Source organism: Acinonyx jubatus, chromosome F2 (genome assembly GCF_027475565.1).
Source record: "Acinonyx jubatus isolate Ajub_Pintada_27869175 chromosome F2, VMU_Ajub_asm_v1.0, whole genome shotgun sequence".
NCBI classification, from domain to species: Eukaryota; Metazoa; Chordata; class Mammalia; order Carnivora; family Felidae; genus Acinonyx; species Acinonyx jubatus.
Genome location: NC_069394.1, coordinates 37253837 through 37280324, shown reverse-complemented (window position 1 = coordinate 37280324; position 26488 = coordinate 37253837). Strand labels below are relative to the sequence as shown.

General features: G+C 35.7%; 1 protein-coding gene across 7 annotated transcripts in view; it reads left to right on the top strand.

The window, feature by feature from the left end:
• Positions 1–26488, top strand: part of VPS13B (vacuolar protein sorting 13 homolog B) — a 794855-nt gene that overhangs the window by 599487 nt on the left and 168880 nt on the right. For all 7 annotated transcript variants that reach the window (XM_053208413.1, XM_053208414.1, XM_053208412.1 and 4 more), the window contains exon 35: positions 6791–6928. In XM_053208413.1, coding sequence (XP_053064388.1) covers positions 6791–6928 — 138 coding nt within the window. The remainder of the gene's footprint in view (positions 1–6790; positions 6929–26488) is intronic.

Genomic DNA, 26488 nt, shown 5'->3' with positions numbered 1-26488 from the left:
AAGTACATTGACAAGTATTTTAAACCTCAGTAATAATTTTAAGAATTAAATATAAGTAAACTTATTACTGGTTTTTAAGATCAAAACTGGGTATACTTTCCACTAATAAACAAAGAGTTTTATATTTTACCCATTATCTTCCTCTTAATTCAGATCAGTGATAAAAAAAAAAAGATTTTTCAAAATTAAAAAGCAAAAACAAAAACTAGAAGGAGTAGACACTTGAAAGCACCACACGTACATACTCCTGTATTTTGTTTAAAGTTTGTGTTTTAGAAACAAAACATTAACTGTTATTGAACTTTTACCATGACGTGTCCCATACTAACCATGTTATATATATTATCTGATATAATATTCTCAACAACCCACAATCTCGTGGATTGTCCCCATTTTGGAGACTCCGTGAAGTTAAAATTAAATTTACCCAGTTTAAGGAATCAGGACTTAAACCCAGATCTGTCTGCCTCCAAAGTTCATGTTCTTTTCATTACCCTGAATTTTCTACTGTGTTATAAACTGATGTAAACTCTCCCATAGAACAAAATGTGAGAAAGCTCAATCAAAGTAGGGCTGTCTGTGTTCAGTAAGTCCTAAGTCAATGACAGACCATTTCGTAAACCTCTTCTATATGACAGTAGCCTATCATCTGCCAGTTGTCCCTCAAGAGTTCATCAAAAGTCACTTAAACGTTTTTTCGTAAACTTAACAACCCTGTGTACCTCAGACCAAAGAGAACCAGTCTCCCTAAGCTACCATAGATGCCACTTTGGTTCTTTGGCAGCCCAGGACAGGTCTGGGCTAATTAACTGTGGCAGACTACAGAATACTTGTAATCCATAACACGTCATTGAAGATTTTGCAAAAAAAAAATTAAAAAAAAATAAAAATAAAAAGCAAATAAAAGCCTAGTCTTATTTCTTTTAAGAAACCAAACATTAGATCCTTCTGGACTTTCTGGAACTGATAAAATGAAGACAGAAGTAAATCTTGAGGCTATTTGCGGTGCTACATCATAACAAGCACTTACTTTATGCTTCTGAGGAACTTGCAATATTTTGATCATGTACTACTACTGTCAGAAAGGAAACTCAGTGCAATATGACATCAAAGCAGAAAGTTACTGAAATTTAAATCTGCAATAGTAGTTTAGGGAACACATTAATTTTAATCATAATGATTCAGGAATGATAACATTTGCAGGACTACAAATGAAAGCATGCTGTAATTTCAAAAGTTGTTGATAATACAGGGCAGGATTTTATTACCCAGGATTGCAAGCACCAACAGGATCTTGCTGTATTAACAGCAAGAAGCTAATACCAGGAGTAAGATGATAAACTGTTTACCTACTGGAGAAAACATGGTTAAAATGAGATACCCCATTAATCAAAAGCTTATTTTTCAGCACTCATCCCCCAAATTTCAATTAATAACATTTCTTCCAGTACCACAAGTTTATAAGAACTGTCCACCATAGGAAAATTTCGTATCCTTGACATTGCTCCATATTTGCATTAGCACTCATTTTCCACAAAAATGTAAAAGACAAAGGTACCATGAGAACACTGAATCAAAGGGGCAAAAACATTATTGTAACTGTAGTTACTTGCATCTTCCACAATAGAGTCTTTGCCTGGAGCTGCCAGGGAAAGTCACCATTGGGCTGACTTTGCTTTCTGCCTTCCTTAACCAACCTCCTCCTCATAGAAATGTTCTTGAGCATAGAAGTGGCTAAGAAAAAGCAGAAAGAGGCACAGATTATCAACTGTTTTGTAAACCTGAGGTTGATAAAAGCAACTGTTAGGGAAGATGGGGACAGTGAGGAAGAAATAATGGTGGCTTAGAGTCTCCTTCGAGTCCTCTTTATAAGAGATGCTTAGTTTTCAAATAAACAACTCCTTCTGGCATTGGGATTTTTAAAATTCAAAGTTCTTTATTCACATGGCAAAAGAAATGGAAACGTTGATTTTTGCAATGGCTAACACTTAGAAATATCTGGTGTAAAAGTGACTGGACTTCATTAAATATTCAGTGTTATGTCCGTCTTTAAAGTGGGGAAATTATCACTGAAATCTGTGGGGAAATGTATTCTCATTGGAGCCTCAATAAAAATTCAGCTTAATTATGACAAAGAAATTTCCTGCCACATAGTAGAGCAAAACAGAGTAGTATAAAGTAGAATCGAATAAAGCTTACAAAATTTGTAGCATTCAGCTGCTCTCTATGAGCTTAGAAAACAAACTTTTTGTTAAGTAGAAGATTGCAAAGGAAATAAATGAGTTTATTTTCCAAGTTTCATTTTGAGTTGGTCACAATGAATCATGTTGTATTTTATTATATTTTGTATAATTTAAATGTTACGCAAAACATACTTAACTCTGTGAATATTTGCTGAGGGTTAAAAAATAATGAGCAGCCGTACAAAGACTACTTTTATCAGATTCAGAGGAAGACCTCCCAAGCAGTTAAGTGAAATGAAGGTTTATGAAGAAGAGCAAAGTAATCTACAAGCACAAAGAATACAATCTGAAACAAGTCTCTGTGAAAGCCAATAATATCTTGATCCATCTGTGAACAGACTGGAAACTTTCTGAATCTTCTCTTTGGGTGTTCTTTGTGACATGATATGATGAAGTATTTTCTTTTGGAGGCCAGGTCAGCCCAGAAGAAAAACAAATAATATAACTTTGTCAATACCAATGCCTTATTGAAGTGAATTCTTACTGACTTTCAACAAGATTTATGGCTATGAGCAATTTGTCATTTGTTCTGACCCATTTCCCCCACTCTGCAACTCCTAATAAGGTACTACTTTCTCCTGTTTCTTAGGCTTAGGGACAACAGCATAAATGTGCTCATCTACAGCAGCAGAAGCTTACTTTTTTTGAGAGCTTCCTGTGCTCAAATAGGTGTCTCATAAATATGGAGAAGAAAACTAGCAAAGTCTGAAGGAGCTTCCATATGAAGTAGTCATCGCTGCTTGTCACTCTATTTACATTATATTCACAGACTCCTTTAATCTTAATTTATCTGGTGCTTTCCCAGCTACATTGACCCTGAGGAATGTGTAATATGAATCCCATTTTCCAGACTTGATGATGGAATTAAGGAGAAGTTAAATTGAAGATATTAGAGGAAGTCTAAAAGTCATGCCCCTCATCATCTAACCATAAGGGATTAAATAGTGACTTGCAAACCTGAGCTTTTTCTGTGGGATTCTCATGGATCTGCTACTGCTGCTGCGGCTTGTACCCACATGACTAGAGGCATATCCAAAGTAGAGATTTTAGCTAAAACTGGGAGAGTAGCCTCTCTCCTGTCACACATTCAATATCCATCAAACACGCAACCTGTATTTTCCTGGATGTTCCTAATTTGTTATTCTGCTCTGTCAGCTCTATAAATACAGCTGTACTTTTAAACCAGTTGTATAGCCATATTAACCCAATAATATCATTAAACCAGTAATTTGGGAGGGTGAGGAAAAATAGTCATTGAAAGTTTGACTTCTTTAGATAAGTTTCCTAGACTTTTCCATGTTTTTAAATTCCCATTTCCCATTCTTCTTCCTAGTATTGCCAGTTTGTTTATTTCATCTCTGGTAAGTCCTATCCCCCTGTAATTGCCCCTGTAATTGTAAGTGCAGCTTCCAAGGCTGGGTACCAGATGGCCAGGCCCTCTAACTTCTATGAAAAGAGAAGCAACCTCCATGAAACCTATCTCCCCTATATGGAAAACCCTCATTCTTATTATCAGAACTTGGTGCTTCCCCATCTATACCTTGATGAAGGTAGAACATCAAAATATTATTCCTTTGAAATGTTTTTTTTTCTCTCCCCTTCACTTCAGTTTTTCTTTTAGATATTTTGTGTGTCATTTTTTTTTTTTTGAGCTGTGAACATAGGTCTCTATATCATTATGTGCTTAGGATCATCTTAAAGGTGATTATCCTCCACTGTGTATGTATGTGTGCAGCTAGGTGTATTTCTTTAAGATAGAGTGCCACATGTGCCCTTTCTAATTACAAAAAGTATGGATATTGAGAATTTTGGTAGTCACTCATTTTCAACCCTCTCCCCTACTCATGCAAAAATACTTTATTTACACTCTCATCGACCATACATGGGAGGATCCATTTCTCCTTCTCCCCTACACAAGATATTATCAGTCTTTTTAGTTTATGCTAATCTGATAAATAAAAAACTACTTCTTTTAATTTGTGTATGGTTGATTGTTGGGCAGAAAATTTTTCTTATTTTTCATAAAACTCTAGAAGGATTAAACAACTTAAGGTAAAAACAGAAATCTTAAAAACGTTTCAAGAAACTATAGGAAAATACATTATCACCTAGGGATAAATCCAATAAATAAAAATTAGATTTTTTTACCACATCTATAAAAAAAAGTATGTATGCAGAAAGCATCAGAATGTATTTCAAGGACAACTACCATACCAGAGGGAAGCACTTGCTATGTATGACAGACAAACGTTAACGCTCATAATATAGCAAGAGAAAAAAACTAATAGAAAAATGAGTAAGTAAATATTTTGTAGAAGAGGAATCAAATGGCCAATAAATGAAAAGATGCTTAACCACTCGCTTTTTACTACTAACAATATAAAATGGATGTCTTACTATGTCAGTACATATAGATCTTCTTGATTCTTCTAAACAACTGTATGGATTACCATTGTTTATTTAAGCATTAGTCTGTTGATGGACTTCCAGGTTGTTTTCTACTTTTTGCTATGATTAACATTTCTACAGTGTGTGTGCATGCATGCACTACACAGGCATTATCAGTTCTTTTTAGTCTTAGGCTATCTGATAGATGAAAATTTCTACTTATTTAAAATATTTTTCATTGATTATTACTAAGATCTAGTATCTCATAATGTTTATATGCCATTCGTTTTCTTCATCTGTTAATTGCTTCTTTATTAATTTATTCACTTAATAATTGCTTATTCTTTCCTCTACCCATTTTTCTAGGTTAATATCTATATTGATTGCATGAACTCTTTGTAGATTAATGATACATCCCTTTTCTGTCACATGAGTTTGAATATGTAATTCCTGTAACTTGTTTGGTTTAGCCTAAGTTTTACTTGCCAGTCTTTTACACATCATATTAACATTTCTGCATCAGTGTAATTCTTCTCTGTCCATTAGTTAGTTACATCACTTCTGTCTGTTTTCTTTGTGAGGTCATTGTTCTCTCTCTAGATTATGTTCTCTTCATAACGAAGAACTATGCCTCCTCTTACGAGTCTAACACGGTACTATTTACTTGATAATAAATGCTTGTTGATGATGGCTACGTAGGTGAGATTCTAGAAGTAGACACTCAGGTCCTGTCAAGTTACATAGCTCCTTTGAATTGATTGTGGATCCGACCAGCAACAGACTTTTGCTATCGTTTCATGACACCTGACCATTATATTTTAAAGAGAGAATAATATAGTGTTACTATGTAATGAATCTACTATGCATATTCTCACTGCTTTAAATTCACTGATTGTATAAAAAGAGAAGAATGCACTAGCTTAGTGTTTGATCTTTACCACATAGATCTAACGTCACGATCAATTGCTTTCACTATTTTCTTTGAAATCACATAAAGGTTCATATGTGCCATATTTCATAAGAATCACATGATAAGGTCAAGAAATACAAATTCCAAGGCAGAATTTATATGCCCAGTTCACATATGACGGTAATACTATATAACCATATGTTGAATATAATACACTGTATGTAAATGCTATTCTTGAAAGCAATCCAATCAATAAAACTTAAAATAAATAACACTTTAAGAACACATCCCAAATCGACTGAAAATGGAATAGATGGACTCTATGGCAAGAACATCCCTATAAAATTGACATTCAGAGGCTATTAAAACTGAGAGAGTAAAACAATCTTGAAACTAAAGAAAAACTGTGAATATTTAGAAGTTTTTTTTTAAAGCCTACTACGCTGTATGCCAAGATGCAGCAGTCGTTTTTATTTAAAGAGCTATTTCAATAAAAACTGGATTGCCAAGCAGTAAAAAGCAAATTCAGTTTGCCATCACCAATAGCTAACAAATACTTCTTAAAGAATATACTACATAAACCCAAAAAAGTAAGAAATACACACTAACAGAAAAAGTCAAAACAGAAAAAAATCAAGATTTAGTCATTATTGGGACTAATAAAAGATTGACCAATTTTTATCATTAAAGAAGGTTATGAGAAAGCTACTGAAGTTAACTTCAAAAGCCTAGCAGTAAAAAGTGATTGTAATGTCAGTAAAACTCTGAAACAGATCAAATAGACCCTAAGTAGTACTAATCCACTGCATCTTTGAACATATATTTGCCTTTTTTTAAAGCTGAAAAGCTTGCCTTTTTTTCTTTAATTTGTTTCCAACATCCTGTTTAAAAAAAAAAAAGAAGAAAGAAAAGAAATCCAACTATACAACTGTTAACAGCAACTCAGAGCACAGAAACTTTACCTTCATTCAGAGATGATATAAGTTAAGATTTGAAATGACTTTTCCTTTGGTCTGATTTTGAAAAACATGGTTTCATCATTCCAATGATTGGAGAGAATGAATGATTCCATTCTCTTTCTCCATAAAGTACTTGTGTGACTAGTATACTTACAAACAAATGAATCAGTGAAGGTTATATACAGTGAATTTAACCATTTTTTCTTCTTCTTTGTCAGCTGAAGCTCTTACACCAAAATGAGATGTTTGGGATGTGATTGACATTTTTTATTTAAACTTTGTCACTTCAGATCCTGGGAAGACTCTGCCTGAATCCCTTGATTACTGCACAGTTTGGCTACAGACAGTGCCTGGGGAAATAGACAGCAAAAGTGGTATTCCACCTTCGCTGGTAACGCTACAAATTAAAGACTTTCTTAATGGACCAGGTAAGAAAGTCACAATTCAAATGTGTATACATTTTCTTCATGTGAGTATATTAACATGTACTTAGGGTGTTAGTGATTGTGACATTCCTTGCCAAAAATGAATAGTTCATTTGTCTTCCAGAAGTGTATTCTTCTCAGCTTGCCCATTTCAAAGACTAAAAGGCAAATATTAATAGGCACTAAAAATTACCTTTAGTCCGACAAAAAGTAGTTACCAATTAAAGAATAATTGACTAGTATAAGTAATTATAAGTCAAAGACCCAAAACTTTCTTTCTGCCTTTCCTGCTAATTGCGTGACCTTAGGCAGTTGATCTAATCTCCTATGCCTCCGTTTCCTTACTGTAAACAAAGTGGATGGATGGATGGAAGAGACATATGATATGTGTATACACACACACACACACACACACACACACACACACACACACACACATAAGGCAGTATACATCAATATATTCAATTAGATAAATATACTTATTTCAAATGCATAGCAAAGTGCTTGAGGCATATCTAAACACTCAGGTTTAGATAGACAGATACGGTCATCAAAATGTATTGAGTGCATATTAGTCCCAGGTACTAAGTGCTTTCTGTATTAATACAGACCCAAGGAGGAGCCTCTACAATTATCCCTATTTTATGAATTAGGAAGCTAAGACGGAAACGTGAAGTAAATTGCTCAAGGTCTTAATGGCAGAGGAGCCATTCAAACCCAGGTCTTTATGATTCTAAAGACCTAGATCACTTCTGTACCACACTAATTTTAACAGAACTAAAGGTTTTTCATCTCTTCTCCTCCTCCTCCTCTTTCTTGCTCTATTTCTTCTTCATCTTATGGTGTTCTTCCTCACTGAGGAGAGCTCAGTGAGATCTTAGCTGTTTATTTAACAAAAATTACTATTTCAATTTTTCTTTCATTATTTTATACTTACAGTGCTTCATATTATTATCAAAAGAATATTAGTTTCCTCATTAAGAATTTAAAACAATGGGGGCACCTGGAAGGCTCAGTCAGTTGAACACCCAACTCTTCGTTTCAGCTCAGGTCATCATCCCACGATCATGGGATCAAGCACAATGTCAGATTCCATGCTGACCATGGAGCCTGCCTAAGATATTCTCTCTCTCCCCCTCCCCCTCCCCCTCCCCCTCCCCCTCTCCCTCTCCCTCTCCCTCTCCCTCCATCTGCCCCCCTCCCTCACTCACACTCTCTCTAAAATAAAATTTAAATAAGAATTTAAAACAATGGTGTCACACTGTCTTAGATCTCTAGCAATACTCTGCAAGACATGAATTTTGATAAGTGAAAACTATACGTGGACCTGGTTAAATGTGTGTCATGGCATAACGATACACTTATGATCCATGGCTACAGATTGAAGAAGGCTGCTTGTCATCATGCCTGGTGTAAAGAGAGCCTAAAGAGGGCCACCTATACTGGCCCTTTCACCAGGGCCCAGTTCTTCTCAAGTATGATTCTCCGGTTCTGGGATTTAAAAGGTATAGAAGTATGAAGAACTATTTCTAATCATTATAAGTACTTAGATGTCGTTTAAAAGACTCAAATGAAAGCGAAAAGCTAATGATGAAGACTAAGAGAGTCAGTAAAGTTGGAAGAAGCCTTTGGGGTGAGGTAATGGATAGATTGAGAGTGATGTGAGGCCTCGTGGTTGGCTAGTAAGTGTGAAGTACCATGTTGCATAGAATCCAAGCCATCATCAATTGTAGGAAAATACATTTTATGTACAAAGAAAAAATATCTGCTATTTAAACTATGATACAGTGCTTTCTTATTACATGAGTTGCAGGGCACTTCCTGACTTCAGAGTTGTTCACATGTAAAAGACTGAACATATAAGAATGGGTGAAACTGGGTAAGAATATATGGTTAGTTCATGGAGAAGTGAGAGAGAAACTTGGGTTTCCCTCTTCTCTTTTGTAGTTTCTGATTTTTTTGCTTTTAGGCACAGTCTTTCACTCAACTTTAGCTATAAAGTTGGCTTCTAGTTTACATTTGATTGATTTATTAAAGGATGGGACCTACAAGTCAGTAGTTGTATACCATATTTTTATGGCAACCAAAGAAAGTGAATTTCAAGAGAAATGTCAATGAATGAAAGATGATGCATATAATTCTAGCAATTAATGTGACTATGTAGTAGAAATGGGATTTTTTAAAATAGTTGTACTTTTGTGTTTCTAAGTTGGAAATTATATATATGCCATTCCTTATTTTTATTCAAATAAGAGTCATGATCTATCTGGAGATTCCAACTTTTAAACAAATGAATTGAAAGCATTATTTTATAGTAGCGCTTCTCAAACTTGAGTGTGCATTTGAAACATCTCTGGTGGCCTTGTTAAAATACAAATAATTCAATAGTTTTAGAAGGCAGGAATGAAATTTTGCATTTCTATCAAGCTCCCAGGTAAGGTGGATGCTGTTGGTCTGGAGACTAAACATTTGTAACAAGTTTTCATATGAATCCTATATGAATGAATGAATGAATGAATGAATACACACGCACGCATATGCACACACACACACACGGGTGTTGAGGACCCAACTGCAAATATTTTGAGGCATAGGAAGAGGGAATGACAAAAAAAATGATCAGTGGTTTTTTTAAATGTACTTTTATTATGAAAAATCAAATACAATGTCCAGTTAATGGTTTAAGTTCTTCCAAGTCTAAAACATTTTAACCAAGAGTAGTTTTCTGTTTTCTTTAATAAATTGAGGGAAGATTAGTTGGAATGATGTATCAGCTGTGTGTGATTCCACTAAATACTAAGCTAGCATCTTTGAAATGCTCCAGAATTTACTCTTAGACAAAAATTTCCTTACTGTAAATAATTTGTCTTGTAAAGTATGTACGTAGACATTATTGCATAGACTAATTATATTCTCTTACTACACAGCCAGTTTGCCACTCTATATTAATTTAGAGATCATTGGAAATACAGAACACATAAAGCATTTCTTACCATAGGAATGTATTATTTTATAGATTTTTGGCAACTCAAGAAAATTAAATTTTTTTCCAGCTTTTAGATAATAGGATATATTAAGAAAGCTATTATTTATGCTGAGACTGGGGGAACAAGTTTCAGCTTTATAATATTCCCCAGTGTCATTCCCTTCCTTTAAAAAATAAAAAAAATAAAACTTTTTTTTTGGTATTGCAAATAATGCTTCTGATTTTTATACAGTGTGAACTCATTAAGAATCTTTTGCTACTGTTAGTTTTTTGAATTCAGATGCACATCTTTTTTTTTAATTTCAGAGAGAGAGAGAGAGGGAGGGCATGCAAGTGGGGAAGAGGGGCAAAGGGAAAAAAGAATCCCAAGCAGGCTCCACACTCAGCACAGAGCCCACCACAGGGCTCAGTCCTATGACCCTGGGATCATGACCCGAGCTGAAATCTAGAGTTGGACACAACCAACTGAGCCACCCAGGCACCCCTAGATGCACCTCTTATTCAAGTATTATTCCCAAAGTTTTATGCTCCAGCTCTAAAATGGTATGTTATTCTTTTCTTGCTCCTGAATTAACATTTCAGGAGCAATAAAAGTTACGACCCTGAAGAATACAGGAAATACTGATTATACCTACCTAACCTTAAGTTTTCATCTTAAAGGTACAAACTTAATAGCTTTTGAATTCATCCTTACAGATTTACTTTTCAGGGATTATTTATCTAAACAACATGATACAATGCTACTATTTAGCATTTGTTTTTGGAAAAATAATTCAGAGTTCTTGAGTATTCTCTTATTTCCTCTGTTCACTTAATACTACCTTAGAGCAAATGATAGGTCCCAACTTTTACATCAAAAACCCCTTCAAAGCTCTCTCCACCCCCATCTCCTTCCTTCAGAGGCAACAATTGTACCCATTAGCAAGGTCAGTGGCTTGGAGAAACCTGGAAAACAGCAGCTACCAGAAACCCACTAGAATAATATCTCCAGCAGGTGATAGATTAGTTGGAACAAATTGGAACCATTGCAGTTCAGCAATCCTGGTTTCTTTCAAGCTGTTTTTAAAATGTCGTCATTTTAATACACAATCTAAGCCCTGCGGAACAGTCCACAGCAGGTTAATTTGAATCATATGATGTGTCACTGCCCTCAGCTGACATGAGCTCTATTCCATGTGTGAAGCCATAATAAATCCATTCCCAACCGGGGAAAATTCCCCGTGAGAAGGTGAACTAATCCAGGCCTCACACTGGCATGCTAGCCCTCCATAATTGAAAGCAGGGCCACCTGTTCCCAGCACAGTTAGCCTATAGAGAAAAAATTAGCATTAGATCAGATACTTCTTATATTGAAAAATCATTCATAGTTCTTGCAAATTCAAATTCCACTGTGAATTGCTTGGTATGACATCATACAGAAACATAGGAATGTGCCCACTTGATCCCAGTTTAAAAGTTTTGTTAGCCATAGGATTCCTTAACTTTGAAATGAGAAAAATTTTTTTTTAATTTAATGAGAGCTGACACGTGAGAAGAAGAACTGGGAAGGGTGCATATTTTTCTAATTAACTCAGGGTCATTTGTAAAAACATTTGAGCTCCCTGGTATTTTTTTCATTGTTCCTTTGCAGACATATTTTTGAGCACTGTCACTGTAATGACATTTAATGAAATGACATTTAAATGACAACAAAGAAAAATCTGATGCCAAATGGGGAGAATAGTACCACATCATTTATGTTTTATTATAAATTAATTAGCATGCTACAGTCTTCATATAGTTTAAGTAACAGTTATTTCAAAGACAGTTATGACTGCAATTGCACATTTATTTTACTATACCAGGTGTCTCTAGATGAAACACGTAACCACTGAAATTTTTTTCTCATAATAAAATTATTTCTTTAGCGTCTCTCTGTTTAACCTGTTGTTTAATTTACCCATGTAGTCTTTAGGTCTTTTTAATTTCATTCTGGTTTTAGACTGGTTTCAGCTCCGATTTTAATTGATTTTTGTTTTAAAAATTTATTTGACTTTTAATTGGTCGTGATCCTATTTTGAATACTGTTTTCTTCCATTTCTTCCATTAACTTGCTGTTTTATAGGTTGCAATGATTTTTTCTTACTTGTAAAAATTTTCTAACCATTCCAGTATAATCCCATTTCCATAAACTTCTTTGATTTGAATGAAAATATATACTTATTAATGTAAAATATTACTTAAAAAAGCTCAGGTACGGTAGCACACCATTCAAATAGGTTTATATAAATGTAGAGATTTTAAGTTGTTTACCCCAAGATATGTATTTTTGAAATTTTTTTCTTTTCTTGGTGAACTCTGCTTTTATATTCTGTAATTACTGATTTTTTTTACTCAGTGTGGATTAATTGAGATATATCTTGAAAGCACAGGTTCAGAGGAATTAAGATACCTGAAAAAGATGACCCAAATAGCCCCTTGACATTTTCTGGAGTGGAAAGTGAAGAATAAGTAACACAGCATTTAAACATAAGATTTTATTGTGAAAGAAAGCACCTTAAAGAACTCATTTTAGGGGCGCCTGGGTGGCTCAGTCGGTTGAGCGTCTGACTTCAGCTCAGGTCATGATCTCACAGTCTGTGGGTTCGAGCCCCGCATCGGGCTCTGTGCTGACAGCTCAGAACCTGGAGCCTGCTTCCGATTCTGTGTCTCCCTCTCTCTCTGCCCCTCCCTTGCTCATGCTCTGTCTCTCTCTGTCACAAAAATAAATAAAAACATTAAAAAAAATTTTAAAAAAAGAACTCATTTTAATTAATCCCTCTTAATGTTGCCCTGATAGTTAACCCTTTGCCTCTTTTCTCTTTCCACAAATGGGGCCAAGGCCCATACCTTAATTTAGCTTTATAGCCATATCAGCAAGCTATCTTCTATATTTAAGAAATGTAAACTAGTTAATAAAACTATTAAGAACCTTGACTTTTACATTTCCTGAGTTTTATGGGTTCCAATTTGCGGTGTCAGCATTACAGTTTCATAGTTTATTTTCCCCATGATTTATCAAAATGAAACTATAAACTTAATGTCAGGATGTCAAATGGGGACTGGACCAAGAATTTTTAAAACACAGGAAAGCCTTTCATTATTTCAACCTAATTTTTTCAACTATAACTTGTATTGGAAGAAATGAGAAAAGAGGATGACTTTTAATTAATTTTTTAATTAACTTTTTTTTATTCCTGTAACAACATGATTTTAATAGCAAAATTTTCACTGCAGACTCAGTAAGTCATATGAAGAGACTTTAAGTCTCCTTTGAAAGGCTGACAATAGTGCCTCCAGGGGACGATGCTTGCTAAGTAATAGGACCAGAAGAGTCACAGAAGCTGGTTGAGGGGGCCGCAAAGTGGTTAAGAGGCGGCTCAGGGTCTCCTGCGGAGAAGTCAGCGGTATGGCAATTATTTAGATTCTTTATTTCTTCACGTGATCTAATTGTCAGGATTATTTCCTCTGCTGAAGAGAATGAGGGTAATGGGAGGGATGTCTTTCTAGGATCATGCGACAGACTAAGGCTGAAGAGAACATTATTTGGCTTCTCCTAAATGTAACCTTCCAACTTTGTGCTTGCATGCACGTCTTCCCTCGCTCTCTAACCTCTGCCTGCCCAGCGACATGGTCTGGGGCCTTTTGTTCGTCCCTCTGTACAGACAATAACCTCAACTATCTCTTTTACACTAACGACTCCCAAATGCCTAGCTCTGGTTTTGACTTACCCAACTCCAGAACTATTCCTCCATCTGCCTGGTAGATATGTTTAGTTATTTAAAATTCAGTATTTCCACATTAAATTAAACCATTTTCTCTCCTCTCCTGATTTATCCCTGCCCTTAGTATAGTTTCCAAAGATCTTTACATGTGCTAGTGATAGCAGCAACATTATTCCAGTCATGTCTTCTCACAATTTTACTGTCATTTTTTATTCTTTTTTTTTTTTTTATTCCAAGTCTCTTTGTTTTTCCTTTGAAATGGTCCTCCATTTTGCCTACTACCTGCCTGGTTTAGGTTTATGCCCTGATTACTTCCTTCGTCTGTTTATGGGCAGCCCTCACTCCAGATTCTCCTGTTACTCACTAATCCTGTTGTCCCCTGGGCCCTTGCTAAATTAGCCTCACCTGCCAAACTTCCATGATGTTGACCACACACCCTTCTCAATTCATCTGGTCAAAGCTCTCCTCGGCCCTCAAGGCTGTCTCTAATCTGGTGTCATCTGGCTTAGCTGTCGCTAAGCAGGTGATCCTAAGATGTTGTAGTTCTTTGGGCCTCAATATTTTCTTCTAACATAAGAGAGCGGTTTTAAGATTGCTTCGAGTTCGAAAATGATGGTTGTAATCACTAATGGAACTCTTCCTTTATTTTTACAACAGAGATTTATGAGCGATTGCAGTATGGCACACGTTGCTTTAGGCATTGAAAATACAGTGGTGAGCAAAAGATAGCCCCTCCTCTCAACAAATGCATATAAACCGGTAGAAAAGATAGTTACAAAAAAGTTACAGAAAGTAGTAGATAATGATAAGCTAATATATGTGTCATGAGGTTCTGTGGATTCATAAAAGAGTAGAGATTCAGGGAAGCTTCTCTGAGTGACTGACACTGTAGCTGAGTTGCACAGGATGAAAGGGAGTTAACTAAGGACTGTGGAGGGAAGGGTGGATCTCTGGGAGAATATGTGCAAAAGACGCGATGGTGAGAGGTATCTGTGTCAGATTAAATGAAGGCAGGAAAGAGGAAACCAGTGCTATCAGGTGAGGCTCCAAAGAGAGGCAGAGGCCAGGCCTTTCTGATCATAAAGAAGGATTTTAGGACTTTTATCTTGAGTGTGGTAAGGAGCCATTAAAGAGCTTTCAGTAGGATGTGTACGTGGTGGGGGATGTAGGACGTGGGAGGTGTGTGTGTGTTGCATTTTGAAAAGATAACTCTAGTCAGGGTGGAGAATCAGTAAGAGGGGCTAGAGTAGATGGAAGGGAGCAATTAGGAGAATATTGCAGTAGTACTGATGAGAGGTAATTGTAAGTTGGATCAGAGAATCTTGATAGAAATGGGACACCTGAGTGGCTCAGTCAGTTAAGCATCTGACTTCAGCTCAGGTCATGCTGTCACAGTTCATGGGTTTGAGCCTCACATCAGGCTCTCTGCTGTCAGCGCAGACCCCTCTTCAGATCGTCTGTCTCCCTTTCTCTCTGCCGCTCCCCCATGTATGCATGTGTGCACACAAACAGGTGCTCGCTCGCTCTCTCAGAAATAAACATTTAACAAAAAGAAATGGAGAGAAGTGAAAGATTTGGCAGATAGTGGGAAGGCAGAATCTACAGACCATAGTAATGGAGTAGAGAGATAGGGGGTGAGGAAGAAGATTTAAACATGGCTTCTGGTTTTCTGACTGGTCTAACTGGATGGGTCGTGCTTTGTCCCCACAAAATTCATATGTTGAAACTGTAATCTCTACTGTGATGGTATTTGGAGATGGAGATTTGGGAGTTAATTAGGTTTAGAAGAGGTCATGAGGGTGGAGCTCCCTCATGATGGGATAGTACACTTAGAAGAGTTATCATAGGGCTTGCTGTCTCTCTTGGCATGTGAGGACACATTAAGAAGGTGGCCATCTACAAGCTAGAAAGAGAGCCTTCACCAGAAACCAATCATGGTGGCACCCTGATCTCAATTCCAGTCTCTAGAACCATGAAAAAATAAATTTCTATTGTTTAAGCCACCAAGACATTGCATTTTGTTATGGCAGCCCAAGTTGAGACAGGTGATTTACTGAGATGAAAATACTTGAAGAGAACCACTTTGTTTTTGTTTTGTTTTCATTTGTGAGAGTACAGAGAGATCATAAGTTTTGACCTAGATATGTTAAGTTTGTGGCAATTATTCAGACAGATCTGGAGCTCACAAGACGGACACTAGTGATAAACGATTGCATGTTTTGGAGTCTTTGGGATACAGATTCTAATTCAATCCAAAGGGTTGGAAGAGAGATTACTCAAGGAAAGAGTAGAGAAAAAGTAGAGAAAAGAGCCTAAGACTTGACCTTGAAGACGTCCAAACAGGATTTACTGGCCAGGAGGAGAAGCCTAGAAAGGAAATTGTGAGCTAAGAGGAAAATTTGAAAATTGTAATTTCGAAGAAGCCAAGTTAGTAGTGCTTTGACATTAAGAAAGATGAGAAATTGGAACTGTCTCGTGGATTTATAGATATTGTGACTGCAAGTGTTTTCTCCCTATTGGGTTATTCTGGATGGAAACTAGTCTAGAATGCATTGAAGTAAGCAGGAGGGAAAAAGTAGTAGAGGTAGAGAGTATAAATAACTCCTTTAGGAAGTTTGTGAAGAAGAAGAATAATTAAGGGTAGTATATGAAGGAGCATTTGGGATCATGGTTTGAGGATTTTATTTTTATGATGAAAGAGACTTGGAACTCTTTCCAAGAGGAATCCAGTGGAGAGAATAATTGGATAAACTAAAAAGAGAAAAGATAAAGGTGGGTACACTAGAAAAAGGGAAAAATAGGGGCACCTGGATGGCTCAGTCGGTTGGGCATCCAGCTTTGGCACAGGTCACGATCTCACAGTTTGTGTGTTTGAGCCCCACATCAGGCTCCATGCTGACAGCTCAGAGCCTGGAGTCTGCTTCGGATTATGTCTCTCTCTCTCTCTCTCTCTCTCTCTCTCTCTCTCTCTGCCCCTCCCCCATTCACACTCTGTCCCTCTCTCTCTGTCAATAATGAATAAACTTCAAAAAAAATGTTAAAAGGGAAGAAGAATCCAATATGTATTTGAAAAAAAAGTTTTAAATTAGAGAAGCAACAGATGCTCTATTTTATATAGCAAATTAAGGAAGGAGAGGAAAAGGACATATGCAGGTAATTTTTCAGTTTGGTAGCAAGAAATTGAGGGTAGCAAGAAATTAACTTTATCCATGAAGCTAGAAGCAAGATCACCTATTGAAGTTGAAAAAGGAGGAGAGGAGTTTGATGGTTTTGAGGCAGAGTGGGTTGAAATCATCTTCCAGTATGATTTTTTCATATCCCATACTCACTCTCATCTCTGTGCCTTTTCTTAACTTTTATATTATGGAAAATTTCAAATAGATACAAAAGTAGAGTGAATAGCGTATAGAACCTCCTGCTTAAATAATTGTCAGCTATTGACCAATCTTGTTTCTTGCTTACCCCTATCCACTCCCTCACCTTCTGTATTATTTTGAAGCAAATTCCATGCATCATCTATCATCTGTAATATTTCAGCATAAAGTATCTCTAAAATACAACAACTTTAAAAAATATAACCACAATACTATTATCAAAGCTAATCATTCTTCAGTGTTATCAAATATGTAGCTAGTGTTCATTCAAATTTCCAATTATTCCATACATATCATAATGTGTGTGGATATGTGGGTATTGGTGTGCATGTATATTTCTTAGGTTTTTTTTTAAACCAGGAGCCATATATGTTCTACGCATCACTATTGGTTGATATGTATTTCTAGTATCTTTAATCATTAGGTTTTCTCCTCTATTATTTTTCATCTCTTGTAATTTATATATTGAAGAAACCAAACTTGTAGAGTTTACAACAGTTTGGATTTTGTCTATTCCCCTGTCCTCTGTACTTCCTACATATAAATTGGTAGTTGGTTTAATCTATTCAGGTTTGCTTATTGTTACTATTATTTTCAGCAAGACTGTTCTGTAAAATGGTTTGTATTGTTCCATCAGAAGGCACATAATATCTGAAGGTCTCTTTCTGTGATGTTAAAAGCCACTGATGCTGAATGCCTGAATTCATTGGAGGTTGCAAACAGTAATCTTTTCATTCTAACACTCTTTTTTCATGTATTAACTAAAGTACCTCTAGGGCGTCGGCTAAGCGTCCAACTTCAGCTCAGGTCATGATCTTACGGTTCATGGGTTCGAGCCCCATGTCAGGTTTTGTGCTGACAGCTCAGACTCTGGAGCCTGCTTCAGATTCTGTGTCTCCGTCTCTCTCTGCTCCTCCCCCATTCATGCTCTGTCTCTCTCTCAAAACTAAACACAAAATAAAATAAACAAAATAAAATAAAATTAAATTAAATTAAAATAAAATAAAAGCTTCTGTAAAAAGAAGCATTCCTTCATCTACTACTTGGTTACTCAGTAGTATTGTTCATCTTAAGAAATGTAAAATAAATGCTTAATTCTTTTCCTTTATTTACCCATTTTCAAAAAGGAGCTGATTTTCTCAGTGAGAGGAGTTTTTCACAATGTGTACATATATCAAATCATCACAATGTACACTTGAAATATATTACAATTTCATTGGTCGTTGCTACTTTAATAAAGCTGAGGGGAAAATGAATTATTTTTCTAGCATATTCCAATGGTGGCCAATTAGTTATTGCTTGGTATTCTTAAGTCATTATTTTTAATAATACTCACATTATCTTATCTTTGGAAGTGGGAGCCTCTAGAAATTGGCTTCTTCATGTTTTTAATCTTCCCTCACTGTGGAATCCTTGTTCCCTTATCTCAAAACAAGATTTGGCTGTTCCCAAAAGGCAGCTCTGCCGTCTCCAACCAAGGATGAGTACGTGCCATCACTGAGAAAAGCAAAATAAAAATAAAAAAAGAACACGGACGCCAAAAGAGCAAAGAGCTGCCAGAATTATTAGAGCAGTAGAATGTGCTTAGCCCTTTTTGATGCCTATTTAGAGGGAAAGAAGTTCATTTAGATAAGTTGAGTTCAATGCATTCATTTTAGAAAACCAGTACAATTCCCTATAATCAAAGCATTTTTGGGGAGATACAATATAGTCAAAAACTCAGTGTGTGATCATAAGAATGTGTGCATGAGTAATAATAGTAGTGATGATGCTCACGTGCCAGTTGTACTCACCATGAGCTGCTGCTGGCTGACCCAGTCAAGAACACGTGTCAGTCCATGTGTCTGGGCAGCACGTGTGACTGCTTGTTTGTACCCAGTTCCACTTGATATACTGTTGTTAATTGAAGCACTCACATCTGCCACCATTGAGGTCTTTACACTTCACACCTTCAGTAAAAACACATTGATCTCATTGTCATGGGCAACTTTCCAGGTTTGCTAGCTCTCACACCTGTGAATACTCAGTCTCCACTGTCCGTTATCATCAGGAATACATTTACGTGGACACTGTCACAAAAATCTCAATTTGAACTGCTGAATAAGAGGAAAAAATGTACTATGACCTAATAATAAAAAAATATTTTTTATTAGAGATGCTATAATGCATAAAATGAAGCTTGATTATAGATTTGTTCTGTGTTTTGCATTTACCTCTCTAAAATGGCACGGGGGCACCATCATCCCTGTGCCTATACGTAGCCACCACCCTATATGCACTGACTGTTTTTTTAGCAAGGCTTGCTTGTCTAAAAAAAAAAATACATATATTTATATCTTTTACAAATAAAATTCCAAAGGAAGAAACACTTAACAAAGAGGTTTTCTTTCATAAATGTTATGATTTGGGTATAACAAGACATATTGAATCCATTGGGTTTTTGGTAATAGATTTCAAAATACATCATAAATGTAAGTAATATGATGACTAATGGGTCAAGTAAAGTTGGAACATTTTAAATGAGAAAATAGCTGGAACAGTTTTCAGGAAACTTTTCCAGTTGATGTTTGGTCCCCCACAAGGTGTGTATTAACATAAACTTAGGGGAATCACCTCTGGGGCTTGAATTTGCTCTCTGATTTCATTACTACAATATGATTCTTTTCCTTTAACTATTAAGTCATCTCCTAGGGTGATAGGAACATAAAATAAGTGTAATTTATTTGTATTTGTCTAATCTCCTTTTAACTCAATAGTCATCTCATCATTCTGTTTCCTGGTAGCTGTTCAGAAAGTTTTGAAAGGTAATTAGAATCTAATAATTGACAGGCATGGGTTTACTTGGTAACTTAAAGATATGGAATGTGTTCTGGGGATGGTGAGAAATTATATCTGGCAGAGAAATAGATGACTCAACTGGGAGATTCTCTGTTACTGCATATTCTTAAAACCTAAACTTTGAAAGTAATCTATTTATTAAAATTCAATGAGGATTATGAAAAAATTCTCAACCTTTTTAAAACAATCTGGTAATAATTCGAATAAAATCCACCTTAACGATCTATGCCTGGTTCTTTATCCAGGTATATTTCCAGTTCTCATAAAACATTATTCTATATAGTTTCCGCTATGTCTCTGTTGAATAAAACTTTTCTAGTCCATTTTTATTAATGTTTTCATCTTAATGGTGAAGTTAATGCATTTCATCAATTTTTAAGTATAAATACCAGAAAATATATTGCTCAGTTTTTATTTTTATTTTTTTATGTTTAAACATGCCAGACTTTTTTGTTGCATAATTTTTCACATTTATAAAAATAATCTTCCTGTCATTATGAGACTGAAAATATTTACATTAAAGGCGCTAATTTTCTTCCCCCAAAAAGTGACTGCTAGTTCAAAGATGTAAAAGTTTTAGAGGCACTGCGTAATAAATGTAACAATACAAATTTGTTAAATTTGTCACATTTTTATATTTTTTTATTTTTCTTTTTAATGTAATTTATTGTCAAATTGGCTAACGTACAGTGTGTAAAGTGTGCTCTTGGTTTTAGGGATAGATTCCCATGATTCATCGCTTACATACAACACCCAGTGCTCATCCCAGCAAGTGCTCTCCTCAGTGCCTATCACCCATTTCCCCCTCTCCCTCACCCAACCCCCCATCAACCCTCAGCGTGTTCTCTGTATTTAAGAGTCTCATGGTTTGCCTCCCTCCCTCTCTGTTTGTAACTATATTTTCCCCTTCCCTTCCCCGATGGTCTTCTGTTCAGTTTCTCAAGATCCACATGAGTGAAAACATGATATCTGTCCTTCTCTGACTGACTTATTTCACTCAGCATAATACCTTCCAGTTCCATCCATGTTGCTGCAAAGGGCATGATTTCATTCTTCCTCATTGCCAAGTAGTATTCCATTGTATATATGAACCACATCTTTATCCATTCATCAGTTGATGGACATTTAGGCTCTTGCCATAATTTGGCTATTGTTGAAAGCGCTGCTATAAACATTGGGGTACAAGTGCCCCTATGAATCAGCACCCCTGTATCCTTTGGATAAATTCCTAGTAGTGCTATTGCTGGGTCATAGGGTATTTCTATTTTTAATTTTTTGAGGAACCTCCACTCTGTTTTCCAGAGCGGCTGCATCAGTTTGCATTCCCACCAACAGTGCAAGAGCGTTCCCATTTCTTTGCATCCTTGCCAGCATCTGTTACTTCCTGAGTTGTTAATTTTAGCCACTCTGACCAGTGTGAAGTGGTATCTCAGTGTGGTTTTGATTTGTATTTCCCTGATGATGAGCAATGTTGAGCATCTTTTCATGTGTCTGTTGGCCATCTGGATGTCTTCTCTGGAAAAGTGTCTATTCATGTCCTCTGCCCATTTCTTCACTGGATTATTTGTTTTTCGGGTGTTGAGTTTGTTAAGTTCTTTATGGATTTTGGATATTAACCCTTTATCTGATATGTCATTCGCAAATATCTTTTCCCATTCTGTCAGTTGCCTTTTAGTTTTGTTGGTTGTTTCCTTTGCGGTGCAGAAGCTTCTTATCTTGATGAGATCCCAATAGTTCATTTTTCTTTTAATTCCCTTGCCTTTGGAGATGTGCGAGCAAGAAATTGCTGCGGCCAAGGTCAAAGAGGTTGCCTGCTTTTTCCTCTGGGGGTTTGATGGTTTCCTATCTCACATTTAGGTCTTTAATCCATTTTGATTTTATTTTTGTGTATGGTATAAGAAGTAGTCTAGTTTCATTCTTCTGCATGCTGTTATCCAGTTCTCCCAGCACCATTTGCTAAAGAGATGGTCTTTTTTCCATTGGATACTCTCTCCTGCTTTGTCAAAGATCAGTTGGCCATACATTTGTAGGTCCATTTCTGGCTTCCCTATTCTATTCCATTGGTGTATGTGTCTGTTTTTTTGTGCCAATACCATACTGTCTTGATGATTACAGCTTTGTAGTAGAGGCTAAAGTGATGCCTTCAGCTTTGGTTTTCTTTTTCAATATTACTTTGGCTATTCGGGGTCTTTTGTGGTTCCATACAAATTTTAGGATTGTTTGTTCTAGCTTTGAGAAGAATGCCAGTGCAATTTTGATTGGGATTGCATTGAAAGTTTAGATTGCTTTGGGTAGTGTTGACATTTTAATAGTATTTGTTCTTCCAATCCATGAGCATGGAATGTTTTTCCATTTCTTTGTGTCTTCTTCAGTTTCCTTCATAAGTTTTCTATAGTTTTCAGCATATAGATCTTTTATATCTTTGGTTAGGTTTATTCCTAAATATTTTATGGTTCTTGGTGCAACTGTAAATGGGACCAATTTCTTAATTTCTCTTTCTGTTGCTTCATTATTGGTGTATAGAAAGGCAACCAACTTGTGAACACTGATTTTGTACCCTGCAACTTTGCCGAATTCATGTATCAGTTCTAGCAACATTTTGGTGGAGTCTTTCAGGTTTTGTATGTAGAGTATCATGTCGTCGGTGAAAAGTGCAGTTTGACTTCTTCTTTGCCAATTTTGATGCCTTTTATTTCATTTTGTTGTCTGATTGCTGATGCTAGGACTTCCAACACTATGTTAAACCACAGTGGTTAGAGTGGACATCCATGTCGTGTTCCTGATCTCAGTTTGTCACATTTTTAGATGTGACAGTAGCTTCATGATTTTACTTGAAGGATTCATACGTGTTGATGGACTTTACACAACAGTAAAGGGCACTGTATCATGTTGTGTGCTTCCTGTCTCTTGGTGGAGCTGGTACTTTTGAAAGCAATACCTGGTATTACAGGATAGCCTCATTTCAGCCCTGTTTTGGGGGCTCTTGGCTTTCTAGGATTGTCCAGCTTGCCCTAATGGGACTGCCCAGCCCCCTGTTTACACATAGATCTAGCTCTAGGGGAACAGGAACGAGGAACTGTGCATCCCAGTGGGGGACACCATGCACAGAGGTTGCACTGCATGCAAGCAAACATAAAAGAAAAATTTTAAGGTAAATTACTTAAATGTTTTAAATATCAATTTGTTTCTTATAAAAAGTTAACAATAGCTGTCTTGTGCTATGTATATATAGCTCTACTAGAGTTTTAAACTTTATGAAAGCTTTCATCAGCTACTGTTCAGTAATTGAGAGATTGTACTTCTAAGTTTAAGATCACCCAAATGAAGTTTTGATGCATACATCTAAGTTTTGACATGACCCACAGGAAGGATAAATCAAGTGACCAGAGTATCCAAATAAGAAGCCCTCCTTGACCAATCTGCTGGTCTGAGAAAGGGTGTTCCAGAAACCAACACCACAGAAAATTAACATTAAAAATTCACATTTCAAAGTCATGAAATAAATATAAGAAATTTAAGTAATTAAACTTTCAAAATATGTTTAAAATAATTCTGTAGCATTTATGCTTCTAAAGTTATTCAAGTTTAAAATCACACTGACACTCTTGGGACAAACTGTATGAGAGAGGGAGATCCAAGATACTGGTTCAGAATGTCTTTTTCCTAGGATTCGTTGAGTCCTGATTAATTGTTATGTGTAACTAGTAACCTAATAGAGATTCATGACTTTTAAAGATAGGAGACAAGAAACTGTAAATCATTATGTATTTTCCATCTTCATTTCAAGCTGTTAGATTTGTATTGAATAAATATTATGGGCTGTCCTCCATGTTGCTTTTGGAAATGGATCTTTCTGATTTCAGGCTATTCAAAGAAGAAGTTATATTTGGTAAAATAAGGTCAATTATGTGTGTCAAATAGATTCATACTTGAAATTCACCAATTTGATTAGATTTTAGTACACATTTCTTTATCTGAATTATCAGCATTTGAACTTTAATGACAAAAATAAACCTTTTAAAATATGTTTTATAATATAATATATTCACTCTTGTGAATGAAACTGCTTTAGGTAGCACCAAAGTGACCTGTGCTTTTGAGTTTTGCTGGCTTAACTGACTCTAGTCTAGCTGTTAAAATGCCTAATTTTCATGTGCCACATTTGGTATTAGTAAGATCAGGAACTGTCCTGCGTCTTCCCTAACATTTAGAAGTTGTATTCCATCTTTTTCACTTTCTGTAGAAGGGCCACCTGTAATCTCACCATTAAAGGTATGAGAGCGTTCTACTTAGTACCTGGTTGGAGGGGTCATGGAGAGGTTTAGGAAAGCAAACCTAAAAAGCTAACCTAGTACACGTTTGGTTAACACTTAGGCCTAAAGTAGGTTTCTGCTACATATAAGAGCCATGGACATACTCAAGCCGTTTGGCATTTTGAGAAACACACGTGAGACTATAAAATAATGCAATGGAGTGGGAAAAAAATATTCTATCATGCACATGACAAAGGCATTGAAATAACATTGTGTTTTATTTTTTTAAATTAATATGCAATAAAACTGTCCTTTTTGGTGTACAGTTCTGTGAATTTGAATACATACACAGATTTGCGTAACTGCTACCACAGTCAGGGTATAGAACAGTTCCATCATCCAAAACAACACCTTTCATGGCATTTCTTCATAATCACACCCTCCCCCAAACCCTAATCTGTGATAACTACTGTCCTCCATCACTTTAAGGGGTTTTGTTTGTTTGTCTTGCCTTTTTGAGAATGTCCTACAAATGGAATCCTGTAGCATGTAGCCTTTTCAGACTGGCTTCTTTCACTTTCACTTGAGGCTCAACCAAGATGTTGCATGTAACTATAGCATATTCCTTTTTATTGCTGAGTAGCATTCCATTATGTGGGGGTCCTATAGTTTAACAATTCATCCATTGAATGACATCTAAGTTGTTTCCAATGTTGGTGATTATGAATAGAACTACTTTAAACATTTGTGTGTAAGTTGTGTGGACATAAGTTTTCATCCCTTTATGATAAATACCTACGTGTGAGATTGCTAGGTCATATAAATTTTATATGAAACTGCTAAAATGTTTTCTAGAGTGGATGTGTCCTTTGGCACTCCCACCAGCAATGCAGGAGAATTCCACTAGCTCCAGCTTCTCTACAGCACTCTATATTGTCAGTATTTTTTTTTATTTTAGTCATTCTAAACTTAATTTATACTTTTCTAATGACTAATGATGTTGGACATCTTTGTATGTGCTTATCTGCCATTCATGCAACCTCTTTGGTGAAGTGCCAATTCAGACCTTGTGCCAATTGTAAAATTAGGCTGTTTGTTCCTTATTATTGAATTTTGAAAGTTCTTTATTATATTCTGGATACAAATCTATTGTCAGATAAGCAACTTTCTCCCAGTACATAGCTTGTTCTTTTTAGTCTCTAAATAAAAACTTTTTACAGAGCAACAGTTCTTAGCAGTGAAGTCCAATTTATAATTTTTTTAATGAATATAATTTTTTTGGTACTATATATAAGAACCTTGCCTAACTCAAGGACTGGGAAGATTTTTCTCCTATGTTTTCATCTAAAAACTTAATTTAATTTTATATTTTGTATTTAGATCCATGATGTGTGATCCATTTTGAGTTAATTTTGTATATGGTATAAAATCGGGTTCAGGCCCTTCCCTCCCCCCTCCCCCCCCCCCCGCATGTGGATGTCCAGCATCGTTTTTTAATAAAACTATTCTACTTCGTTGAATTGCCTTTGTACCTTTTCCAAAAATCATTTGACATTTTTTTGGACTCTATTTTTGTTTTCTTCCACTGATATATGTGTATATCCCTTCTCCAAGACTATACTGTCTTGATCACAGTGGCTTCATGCTAAGTCTTAAAATGTTGTAAGTCCTCCAATATTACTCTTCTTTTTCAAAAGTGTTTTTGGTATTCTAGTTACTTTGCTCTCCTGTATAAATTTTATAATCAGCTTTTCTGTATCTGAATAAGTACTAATGAGACTTTGATTGGAATTGTTTCAAATCTATAAATCAGTTGGGAGAAGATTGACATCTTTACTATGTTGAGTCTTCCAGTCCATGAATATATATACAGTATGTGTTTCTATTTACTTAAATCTTTCTTGGTATTTCATTAGCATTTTGTAGTGTTCAGCATATAGATACTGTATGTATTTTATTAGATTCATACTTAAGTACTTCTTTTATTTAGAACTATAATAAATGTAATTTTTTAAAAAAAATTTATTCCAACCTCACATAGCTACTTTGTAGAAACTGAATTGGTTTTTATGTGGTAATCTTGTATTCTAAAATCTTGCCAAATTCACTTATAAATTCTAGGAATTTTTTCTATATATTCCATGGAGTTTTCTACGTGAACAATCATGTCATCTGTGGAGACATTTTTTCCCTTCCAATCTTTATTTTTATTTCTCTTTCTTGCCTCATTGCTCTTGGGTAGGATGTTTAATATTATGTTGAGTATAAGTAGTAAAAATGGATATCCTTGCCTTGTTTCTTCTGATCTTAGGGGAAAAGCATTTGACCCTTCATGACTAAATATGATGTTAGCTGTAGATTTTCACCTA